The sequence below is a fragment of the Rutilus rutilus genome, assembly GCF_951802725.1.
Source record: "Rutilus rutilus genome assembly, chromosome: 18".
Taxonomy (NCBI): Eukaryota; Metazoa; Chordata; class Actinopteri; order Cypriniformes; family Leuciscidae; genus Rutilus; species Rutilus rutilus.
The window spans coordinates 14,559,875-14,572,253 of record NC_140231.1 but is presented as its reverse complement, the minus strand read 5'-3'; the positions used below and the strand labels follow the sequence as shown (position 1 = coordinate 14,572,253).

General features: G+C 36.6%; 1 protein-coding gene across 1 annotated transcript; it reads right to left on the bottom strand.

Moving 5' to 3' along the window:
* Positions 1 to 244: 244 nt before the first annotated feature.
* Positions 245 to 12,096, bottom strand: rgs14b (regulator of G protein signaling 14b). The gene is made up of 15 exons (XM_084387506.1): positions 11,934 to 12,096; positions 11,281 to 11,302; positions 6,615 to 6,784; positions 5,569 to 5,661; positions 5,322 to 5,465; positions 3,382 to 3,573; positions 3,187 to 3,304; positions 3,032 to 3,075; positions 2,758 to 2,949; positions 2,562 to 2,638; positions 2,020 to 2,146; positions 1,458 to 1,533; positions 1,051 to 1,103; positions 857 to 959; positions 245 to 762 (listed from the first exon to the last, which is right to left on the bottom strand). The coding sequence occupies exons 1-15, from the start codon at positions 11,976 to 11,978 to the stop codon at positions 506 to 508; spliced, it is 1,713 nt and encodes a 570-aa protein (XP_084243632.1). The 5' UTR covers positions 11,979 to 12,096; the 3' UTR covers positions 245 to 505.
* Between the last annotated feature and the right edge of the window lie 283 nt (positions 12,097 to 12,379).

Below are 12,379 nucleotides of genomic sequence, written 5' to 3'. Positions count from 1 at the left end.
CTTTTTTTATTGAAAATATCCTGTTTCCCATTAATGGATTTGTTAAAGTCATTAAAGACCTGAAAAATAATGATGTTAACTTTTACATAAACTAATAGGTGCTTTAATTGCTCGTTCATGATAACTAACGCATCAACTCATTTTAATGTAGTAAAGTGTACATAATAAAGTGTTCCCAAATACCAATTTCGAATGGTTTTGAAAACCTCAATGAAACTTTTAAGGGAATTACGCAATGCATGTCTTCATTAAAACAGATAGAATGTATTTTTGTTATGTGAATCAATTTGAAATAAATACAAGCAGCTAGACATTAACGTGCAGAATCACATCTACTGTAAACAATATTTCGTAGCATCTGCATTTATCAAAAAAATTATAAACCTAATAACAAGTGTCCATCATTAAAGACCGTCACATTCACTTCCCTGAAACATTATTCTCTATTCTTCATGTTCCAGTGTGACTGATCATTGAAGCAAAGGATGTAACAGGTCCATTAAGCTCACACCACAGTTTCTCGGGCTGGGTTTGAGCACTGGCTCTCAGATGGTTCCTCCCCTAATGTGTCTGATTGTCCTGCAGGAGAATCCCCTTCAAGAGACCCCATACTGGAGCAGGACTCCTCCAGCGATCTGTTGTTCTCAGCCTCCTCCAGGGGTAACTGAAGGAACTGAGGCAGCATTAGATGTTCTTTCTTCAGGAGACCTCGCTGATCATCAGCACTGCAGGTCTGTGCTCGGTTTAACAACTCCACCAAACCTGAAAGTCCCGAGATAAGCACATTTAGATAAGCAGGTTGTGTTCTACGGTACTATAAAGACCAGCGAATAGAAACGAGGTAATCATCATTTACCCTCCATGTCATAGGTTCTCCTCAATCCAGGGTTCTTCTGTCTGGCATTTGATCGAGAATTCCCTGGAGGGAACATGTTCGCATCCACACCACCTCTCCGATCCTAGTGACAGATGCAGGAGAGGTTGTACCTCAGAGAAGGACTGGAGAATATCAAGATATTGAGATACGCTGTTCTAAAGCTGTAGACTCACTTGTAATGAAGGAGGTGATAAGCTCCCTTTTAAGCCGCTGGCTTGATCAACACCTGCAAGAGTGATTAGATTGATCAACAGCTTAGAATTTTTATTTTAGGGTGAACTGTATCTTTAAGAAGACTGATTCCAGAGAGTAAGAATAACTCAATCTGTCTATATATCTATATCTGTCTATATATCTATATCTGTCTGTCTGTCTGTCTGTCTGTCTATCTATCTATCTATCTATCTATCTATCTATCTATCTATCTATCTATCTATCTATCTATCTATCTATCTATCTATCAATCTATCTATCAACCCATCTATCCATGTGTCAGTCTTCCCACTCAGTGAATTCAGTTGTTCAGTAGTTCAAAATGAAACCTGCAAGATGTAGAATTTAAAATAGAATTTGTACATACGTTTATCTAGAATTAGTGTCTTATTGGCCAGAGAGGTGACAGCTGTGTTCATACTTATTATCTGTCCGCTTCCACTCTGAAAACAGAGGACAGAAAACATGTGAGCACATGGCTGATGTAATGCAAATGTAGATATAGACAGATCAATGTCATTTCTAATAATATTTAGTAATTAGGATTGTATGACAAGTAGATGTATTAGCATTTAGTATGTCTAAATAGCATGAAGTTTGGTCACTAGGGGTGTGAAGGCACAATTCTTTGTTACTTTGTTTTTTTCAGTTGATGTTACCGTAAATTACTATGAAGAATACTAAAGACCATGTGGAGGTTTTCCTCTGCATATTGACTGTATTGAGTTTTTCATGTTTCTGTGTGTAAGGGTTTTGATGAACATAAAACATTAAATGATTGTTTAGTACTGGCACTGTCCTACTTTTGCAGAAACAGGAAAATCTGTAAATGTCTCCCTGTAATCTTGTGGTCCATCAAAAAAGGTCAAACTGTTAGTTTCAACAAAGAACAAAATACTTGTTCTGGCCAATCTAGACCTCCCCCTCACCATGGTAACAGTGGCGTCCTGTGCCCTGAGGCGGTATTTGTTAAGCATCGTCGCAAGGGCGTCCTGCAGGGTCTTATTTGACTTCACCACAACAGCTACCGTCTTACCTGCGAATGCTACCTTTACCCTGTACGAGAAACACACAAGCACATATTAACACCTGGTGACAACAGGCAATTCAAACTGATTGTTTGCATTTAAAGGAACTGGCCATCCATAAATGAAAAGTCTGTGATCATTTACTCACCCTCATGTTGTATCAAATCTGATGTTTTTTCTTCTGTGGAACACATAAGAAGTATTTTTTTATTTTTTTTATGAATGCTGGTAACTAAACAATTTCGGTTCCCATTGACTTTAATTTTATGGACAAAAAACATAATGGAATCCAACCAAAACTGATTGGTTACCAACATTCTTCTAAATATCTTCTTTTGTGTCCCACAGAAGAAAGAAATGCATACAGGTTTGGAACGACATGAGGATGAGTAAATGATGTCAGAATTGTCATTTTTGGGTGACTTTTTTTGCACAACACTCACGCAAATGTGACCCTCAGTTCCAAAAACACCTGCTGATCCTTCAGCACAGAGCTGTCCTGGTCCAATGACAGCGGTTGCTATATGTGACACACAACGGGAGATCACAATAAAAAAAAAATCTAAATTGTTTTGTAAAGAGGTTCATATATAGACATTTTGTCTAGTAATGTACATGTAAATGTTTTGCACTTCTTACTTTGTCTTTGCCTTGTAGATAAATAATGATGTCTGACAGAGGAAGGCCTCTTTTTTCACACACGCCGGTGAGCATTTTGCGGACGGTGACACCAGGTCGGGCCGGGGTCAGAGATGCCGTACCATCGGGCAGGAAGACACAGCAATACTTATCAACCCCTCCGTCTGCAGAGCGTGCCACTAATTTCTCAACCTGCAACAACAGATATGTGTTGATACCAGTACTGGTATGGCATTGTATAATGCTGGTATCTACAGACTTTGCAGCAAGTTACCTCTGAACTCTTCACAAGTCCAGTCTTGAAGCTGATAGGTGATTCTGGAAATGGCCAATAGAGAACAGAGATTTTATTAGATGTCTAAAAACCTATTATTAGTTCAATTTGCCCTTTATTTAAACCCTGTGTGGGTTTTGACATCATAAAATCACCTCCCCAGGACCCTCTCTTCTCTTTGCGTTTGTCCTTTCCTATAATGCCTGGCAGATTGACCTTCCTTCTCTCTACCACATCATCAGCCTCTGCTGTACTTGTCTTCGCCTTTAACCTCTGGAAAACAACAAACTCATATAAATCTCTTATTAAGATCAAATACAGTCATATTTTACATTGAGATATCAAGTTACCTCCTTAGTTTTATCGAACTTGACTTGCTCTCTGGGTGAAGTGCTGCTGGTGTGTTTCGTTGACGTGAGGGGTTTGCCACGAGGGTCCAGCCCTGGCAGAGGCCTGCCCTCCACATTAGCTAGCATGCAGCTTTGATAGAGCTGTGAGCGCACGAAACGAGTGTAGCTGTCAAACTTCATCAGTTTAAAGATCTGAAAGGGGGAAGAGAGAATGGAGAGGTTAGGTAAGAAGGACGCTTCTGCTCAAGAGGGAGTCAAAGCAGGGTGGGCTCTTTGCTTTTGAGTTGATTGCTTTTAGTAGCTCTGGATAATTGAGTTATGATTGCTGTCTGGTCTTAAACTAAAGTGGTTTGCCTTACCACATGACACAACAAATACGTCTTCGTCACGAATGTAACAACTTATTCAATATGACACATATCTTTGTTTTTACACCACACAAATGGGCAAAACTACAATAGCATCCAGTGTCAGGTTTTTTCCCCTGCTTGTTTGACAGATGCAAAAATCAACTAATTTGTTGTTGAGGCTGAAAGCATTTGAAATTGATTGCAAAAAGACACTTAATACGGTGCCTTCTTGCAGTGAAGACAACTTTGCTGATTATAATGGGAATGCTCTAGTTTATATTATTGCATCACTAACCATTGTGATGCACTTGGGATGCAGTGTCATGAGCAGAGGCTCCTAAACTCTTTTTCTTGAAACCCTGTGATGAAATTAATTTTTTGCTTTTCATTTCTTAACAACATAATAGAGCATAATCTTAAAAAAAAAAAATAATAATAATTATATACAGTGCAATGCATAAGTGAATACGCCCATGCTAAAGTTGACTAAAAAGAGCAATAAAAAATCCAATTTTGGAAATTGAACTTAATGCCTTAATTTAAAAAATTAGGAAAAATCCAACCTTTAAGGACACCAATTTTCTTTGTGAATGAATAATGTATCGTAAATAAATAAATGTTCTTCCTTAAAATACATGGTGCATAAGTGAGTACACCCCTATGTTAAATTCCCATAGAGGCAGGCAGATTTTTTTTTTTAAGTATTTTTTTTTTTTTTTTTTTTAGGATACTATGCATCCTGATAAAGTTCCCTTGGCCTTTGGAATTAAAATAGCCCCACATCATCACATAGCCTTCACCATACCTAGAGATTGGCATGGGGTACTTTCCATAAGATCATCTCTCAATGCAAATCAAACTAGCTATTAGGCTAACTGAAATAAAACCATGCCAATCTCTAGGTATGGTGAAGGCTATGTGATGATGTGGGGCTATTTTAATTCCAAAGGCCAAGGGAACTTTATCAGGATGCATAGTATCCTAAAAATAAAAAAAATAAAAAAAAAAACTTAAAAAAAAAAATCTGCCTGCCTCTATGGGAATTTAACATAGGGGTGTACTCACTTATGCACCATGTATTTTAAGGAAGAACATTTATTTATTTACGATACATTATTCATTCACAAAGAAAATTGGTGTCCTTAAAGGTTGGATTTTTCCTAATTTTTTTTAATTAAGGCATTAAGTTCAATTTCCAAAATATGATTTTTTATTCCTCTTTTTAGTCAACTTTAGCATGGGTGTATTCACTTATGCATAGCACTGTATATATATATATATATATTTCTAATCTACACAACCTTTTATTCACATTCCACTCAGTAGCTTCTGTGCACAATGAGAATTCATTTTTTTGGCCCTCCTCCTCCCCAGAACCACCTGTCTAGATCTGCTACGGGGTTCTCTCAACCTTGAAGCGGCATGTATCCTAATATCTCTGTAATTCTGAGCATGTTTCAACATTAGGCCTTGTAGGCCTTGTACCTCAGACCTCATCAAGGTCAATCCTCCCTGCACTCTATTCTTATCAATGAAATGCTCTTGAAATCTATTTCAATTGACATTTCTACCTGATATGATGTCACATACCTGTTGTTGGGCTTTTTGAAAGATTTCAGCATGAGGGTTTTGAACATCTTTCTCCTCGACTCGTACCCTGTCATCTATGTTAATGGGAGAAGTTGCGTTGCTGGACAGGAAGCTGTTATAAATTGACAACGCCTCTCTCTTGAGCTAGGGTAAGAAAACAAATGTAAAATTGACATTTTCTGTAGGAATTAGAAAGGAAAAGAAACAGTGATAAAATAGTGGTTAGATATACAAAACGGAGATTTACCTGCTCTGATTGATAGGCAGGTATCTTGCGAAACTTTTCACACGCCAGCCAGAATAAGATGTTCTCAGCACTGACCTCAGATTTCAGAAATGCCTTTGGTGCATACAGACAAAATGTAACGCTAAGAATATGCCTCAAATCTGGATGAACTGCATGTGTCGGTGGGCATGATAATTGCTATCACCTGTATTATTATTAAAAACAGACAATTTAGACAATTACATTTCTGGTTCTGGCTGGTATCTCTGTTGGCCACCAAATGAGGAATTCACAGAGGTTTATCCATCTCAGAGCTCTCTCACCTAAACACCCAAATGTTTCCTTCCCCCCCCCACAAACTCTCTTCCAGCCTCCCTTCTGAAACATTCTCCACACCTCCTCGTTTACCTATAATTACAGTGACTCATACCGTGGGCTGGTTTCCTCCTCACGTCCTGTTTTTTTTTCTGATTTTACACATTTCACAATGAATTGGGGTTGAGTTGCTTGCTCTGCGTGGTCGGTAAACAAATGAGAGCGTCGAGCAACATGGCAGCATCTCTCTACGAAAATCTGTTTATTACGAAGTGAATAAGTGCAGAAGTGTATGACGTGTACACTGAGAAACTAGAAGCAAAGGCTTATTTCTAGGACACCGCTTCTGCTTTTCTCTGCTGAGAAAGACATTACCCGTTTTTAGGGCTGTCTATATTATATCTATATTAATCAAATTAATTGCATGATTTATTGCAATTAATCACACTTATATCAATATTACTTGAGTTGCCTGTAGGAGAAGTGGTGCTTTAACTTTGAATTGGTCCAATGCATTGCTTTTAAAGCACTAAACTGACAATATTAGAAGTTAGTAGATCATTCAGCAACCTTCCCACCCAGTAAACTCAAGTGCTTTTTAGAAGATTCATTAGTGAAAATAACCAACACAGTAAGCTAATCAATATCTTCCCCTAAAGCCCATTCATCTGTGTATTTGTTCAGATTTTGATGTGGTTCTTTATGTCCAGAAATATTCATTCTTTCGAATGACACTTGTTTAGTTCACTCACCGTGAAGTAGCGTACGCCCATGGGGTCCTCCAGCAGCCTCTCGAAGCTGACGGCCCAGCTGGCCACCTGACCCACACCTCTGGTCCCTTCACTGGGCACGGTGGGCAGACTGGAGTTACTGCTGGAGTACTGCGGCGTTGTGCGCTCATCGGTCTCCAGCACATTCAGTTCTAACACCCACGAGACGGAGAGGATGTTGAGAAGCACTGGCATTTGAACTTTAAGCATTTATGTGTATTGTGAGGGTCTGTTGACAGTTGTGTCCCAAATGACGCACTATACACTATGTACTTATGTACTCAGCTGTGTAGTGTATGAACTTTTTAAGGTTATTTTGTCATTCAACATCGGAATTGAATAGCCCCTCCCCCTACGCAATGTAATTAAAGCTGCAATGAGTTGAGTGCGTGAAGTGTCTAAGGCCCATTCCCAAATGACACCCAAAAAACTTGCTGTTTTCTTCTGAGTCTGCACTTTTGTGACGTAATGTCGCTTTGACTGTCGGGTAGACGTCTGCTGCAGAGTCGGCAAAAGTGCGCATCAAGGGCGCATATCGACCAAAAGGGGGCGCTCGTGAGCACCCTTCTGAAACCTAAAATGACTAAATGGGACACACTATGGTCTCATGGACTCGGCAGCCATTGTAAGTCCACAAGACTAAAAGTACATATGAAGTGTGCCATTTGGGACAGGGCCCAACATTCCACACTTCATTTTTTCGGTTAATCAAATGCATTATCCAGGTATTTAAAGTGCACTTTTTCTATTTGGAATTTTCAGTGTGAACACAATACTCTCTATATTTATACTACATGACATAAATGACATAGAATAGTGCATAAGTACGCAAATTTTGACCCACTTTACCTTAACATATTAGATGAAGTTTGACATGAACTTTTAGGTAAAGTGGCCTACATTAAATATAGCCTACTGTTGAGCAAACATGAACCATGCCACGCAGCACTAAGGGTTTGGATACTCTTGTGAAAAATAAGTGCACTTCATTTTATTTGTGTAGGCTACTTCAAATCTTAAAAGTAGCCTATATTTAAAAAAACTGTACTTGCAGGAAATTATATCAAGGAAATAAAAAGCCACTTAATAAAGAGAGTACACTTGTATGACTTCTTAACTTAAGAACACTTTTAAGTACTTTATATTCATCACAAATGAAAAGATTTACTTTACTTACTTTTCAAGAATGCTTTGGAATATAGACATATGGTTGGTCTTGTTTTAAAAAAGACATTTGCCAGATTATTGTAGAAGTGAAATACATTATGAAAGTGAAACAGAAAAAAAGTTATATAAGTTTGGGTTTATGAAAATGTACAATGTAAAAATATAATTATCTATATTATATAAAATATATATACAAAAAATATATTTTACTCTAAAACTGCAAGAAAATTAAAGCCAAAAATCTAAACAAGTTGTGTTCCAAATTTTAGGTTGATATCTCAAAAAATTAGCTTTCAGTAAGATTTTATTTGGGCGCAGTACCAAACTTTTTCACTAGATGGACAGCCAAGCTTCCTTACCTGACCATATAAGGGTGCCTCCATTATTATGTTTTGAGTGATCTGAACCATGTATTTCCATAATTTCATAAATTTAGAAATAGTATGGGTGGTTTGGCAGTATTTGATTTGATTTCAACCTCTAATAAACACAAAAAAAGAGCACATGTGCGTTATAGCTCGCTGCCGCATCACAAATCGAGAATCCATAATATTTTTGTATATATTCAAAACATTTTCAGACCTTTTTTTCTCATAAAATTGAATTGGTGTTATCTTTTGAACTCTTGGCATGAAAACAAACTGAGGTTTCTACCAATCTTTAATGATTTTTCATGTTTATTTCTATTTCAAAATAAAGGCCTAAACACGCCTAATGAATATGAAATATTCTTGTTGCAAATTGATAAATTACTGCTCCTCTGTAATTTATTTAAAAAAACAGCCACCAAATATGAAAACTAGAGATTGTAAGCTTTCAAATGATATATAGTTTGTCAAAATTACTTTAGGTTTTTACTAAGATATTATTGTTCTAAATATATATGGGCAACCGTCCCACCTGTGACACTTAAGGGGTTAATAAATAACTACACAGAAACAAATGAGTAACGCACTATTAACATTCTAGTAACTACTATTAACTAACAGGAAACTCTGATTAATGAATTAATAAGTCATTGCGCTCAGTCAAATGTGGTAGTTCACTATTAGCTAATCAGTAACTACTATTTTTTCCATTCCTCCCAGAGAACTACTAGGATCATAATTAACATGAATAATGCGTAATGGTAACCCATTAGTAATTAATCAAGTGTTGCTACATGCTTCTAAAGGAACTACTAATAATTTGGATCAGTATTCTAAAGTGAAAAGCTTGATAACTTCCTAATATTGACTGAAGTCATTGTAAGCTTTTGAGGTTTTTGTAAGGTTTTGGTAATGACTCAAGTGTGATCATTAGTTATAGTCATGACTCAAAGGAAGTATTTTAAAGTGAAGACCATGGGAACACACTAGTAATGACTAAAGTGTTACACCAAATCCATCGGAAGGAATTACTATTCAAAATCTTACAAAAATCTCAAAAGCTTACAATGACTTCAGTCAATATTAGGAAGTTATCATGTTTTTCACTTTAGAATACTGATCCAAATAATTAGTAGTTCCTTAAGAAGGATGTAGTAACACTTTAGTCATTACTGGTGGGTTACCGTTACCTTTTATTATAAATATGCATTATTCATGTTAATTATGAACCTGTATATAGTGCTCTGGGAGGTATGGAAAAAAATAGTAGTTACTGATTAGCTAATAGTGAACTACCACATTTGACTGATCGCTATGATTACTAATTTGTTAATCAGAGTTTCTTGTTAGTTAATAGTAGTTACTAGAATGGTAATAGTGTGTTACTCATTTGTTCCTGTGTAGTTAATCATAAATGAAGGAACAATATTCTAAAGTGTTACCGTATATTTTAAATTTGAATGATCTTTTGTTTAATAATCTTTTGTATAAGTACACTTATTCTGATGTGTTGACTAACATACTAAAGCACATGTAAAGTACTTGATTATCATTTTAATTGTAGTTTGTTATTCTATATTAGCCTATATTTAAAGTTAATATATTTTATGTATACATTATTTCAATTGTGTGATTACAAATATATTTAAATAGTTTTAATAGAAATTACATTAAAATATATTTTAGTTTACCATAAATGCTTTTCAGTACATTTGAAAGAACACTTGAACCACATTTCAATGATAATAGAAGAAATCACTTATATAAAGATAACTCTAATTGCATTTAATATCAATTTGAACTATAATAAATGTTAATTTAATTGCAATTAATATGCAATTAAGTGCTTAAAGACACTACAGTCATATTCTTTGAAATTATATAATAATTTTTGTAAACGTATGCTAACCTTTTCACAAATCTAGTTATTCATGAATGGTCTAATAGTAGTGGTGCTATAGCAGAGACATGACTTCATGGTAGTCTGTGTTTCTCCTTATGGTTGGTGTTTTTACATTGTTTCTAGGGTAACCATTTCGGTCATTAGTTGGATAAATGATGGATCAGATGGACTAGGTGGTGGGGCTGAGATTGAGCACCTTAGGTTTTCCAACAGGGCCACATTTTGTTACTTTTCAGAGATGACAAATGTTCTAAATATAAAATGTTTACATACATGCTACAAATTTAAATTCACAGCAATCCCATTTTTGCTGTTGATCTGTCCCATTTTATCAGAAAAAATATATTTGTTATATATTGCTGCAAATATTTTTTCGATATATTGCAAAAAAAACGAGTATCAGTGCCGAATTCAGGTCTTCGGGTCATCTTGTTTTAGGCTCTAACACTTTTCCAAAGTCAATTCAAAAGCACAGCACATGAAACCGTGAAAACAAAACCAGTGTACAAACATGTCAGTCAGCGAATCTCAATCTTTTGTCAAAGGATGCATGAGCTGATTTAGCCCTGTTTTGTCTTTCCTCATGCAGGCTGCGGGAATGTGTGAGACATGCTAAAGAAAGAGCTCGTCAATATGACACCATTAATGTTTGTGCGCTGCTAAACTGTCTCAACCCAAAATCTGTTGATGACACTTTTTACAGTTCTCTTCCTTTATTCCGACACTTCACTCGTCACTTGTTTTTGTGGCACTGATCTGCAGTAGAGGAATTTCCCAAGCATGAGTTCGAGTCACACTTTATGAATGACTAGCACCAGACGCTTGATGATTATACTGGTGCGATCGATGATTGTCTTCACTTCCAGACAGTCACATGACTTTCTATACCTCTGTCTGTCTGACTTTCTGCCTACCCACCTGTTTTTCTCTCCCAATCTCTCTGTCTCACAATGACACTTGAACAGAGAGAGAAACTCTTGTGGCTACACCCCCACCCCCAAAACCGGATGTAAACAGGTCACTGATAAAGTGATAAACCCGGCGGTATGACTGCATTAGAACCGTTCGCCGACCATGTGGATAAAGTATAAAAACACATGGCCGCAAGGACTGCTGACCTTTGTTTCCCCCTGATGCCGTAGATGGGGGAGAACATATCGTTCATCCTCCATCTCCTCTAAAAAAAAAACATTATTAATGAATAACTTACCTCCATCTGATACAGCCAGTGTCTGTAGGAGAAAATGAAATGATATCGATCAGAGTTAGAATTATACTAATCAAAAATATGCATGTTAGAACATGGCATATATTCATCTGTGGTATTAGTGACTCAGTTGAAGTACACATTTCTTGGTAATAAATGGTGTTTGATTCAATGCCTGCAGGCGATTGAGACACACACACAAGCACCAGAAAGGCTGAGTAAAAGAGCTCGCGAGCAACAAAATGAGAGACACAATTGGAATCGGAGATAAAATGGCTGGTCTTTTTCCCTCAAATTGGATATTAACTGATATTATTGTTCTCTGATCGTCTCATTCCCGGAGGGTAATGTAGTAGAGCTTACATCTTCAACGATCTGCAGGGAAAACAAATCAAGCACAAGTCCCTAAAACATTTATTTATTTATTTATTTTACCCCCTGTAAAAAGGAAAGTAGTTGCAACTCTACATTAGTTAGTTCAAGGGTACTTTTAACATTATAGTTTGACCTGATATGGTTAAAAAATACTCTGAGGAGAAAAAAAATGTAAACTCATTCTCAACAGATGCATTTTCATTTCCATATTCATATTCTGTGACAACGCTGTGTTTACACAGACATGCACATACATTTTTAGTCAGGCTCTTTGAACGTACCTTAAGTCCGTTGGATATCTCAATGTTATTCCCTTTCAGAGACATATCCTTGGAATCACATGTACTTTAGATTATTAAACGCATGAGTGAGTTGTTTCTGATGTGCGTTTGAGACAGCTCTGAACACAATATAACTTCCTGCTCGAGCAGGAAGTCTTACCATGGTAACATGCCGCAAGAGGAAGTGTGGGCATGTTTCAGACAGAGCTCTTTTTTGAACTTTTTTTTTACAGTGAAACCATGGCTGCAGTTCTTCCAACATTACATAGTGAATAAGGTCATTCGTGTATAAAAACATTCATTGGAATTAAATGATTGGGTATTTGTGACATTTAACATTTGTTTTGTTGTTATTGACATGTTTTAGCACTGTCCCCGTCAGATCCTGAAAGAGCACATGGCAATTAGATAAAACATTATCACTCAAGCAATCATGACCAGAATAC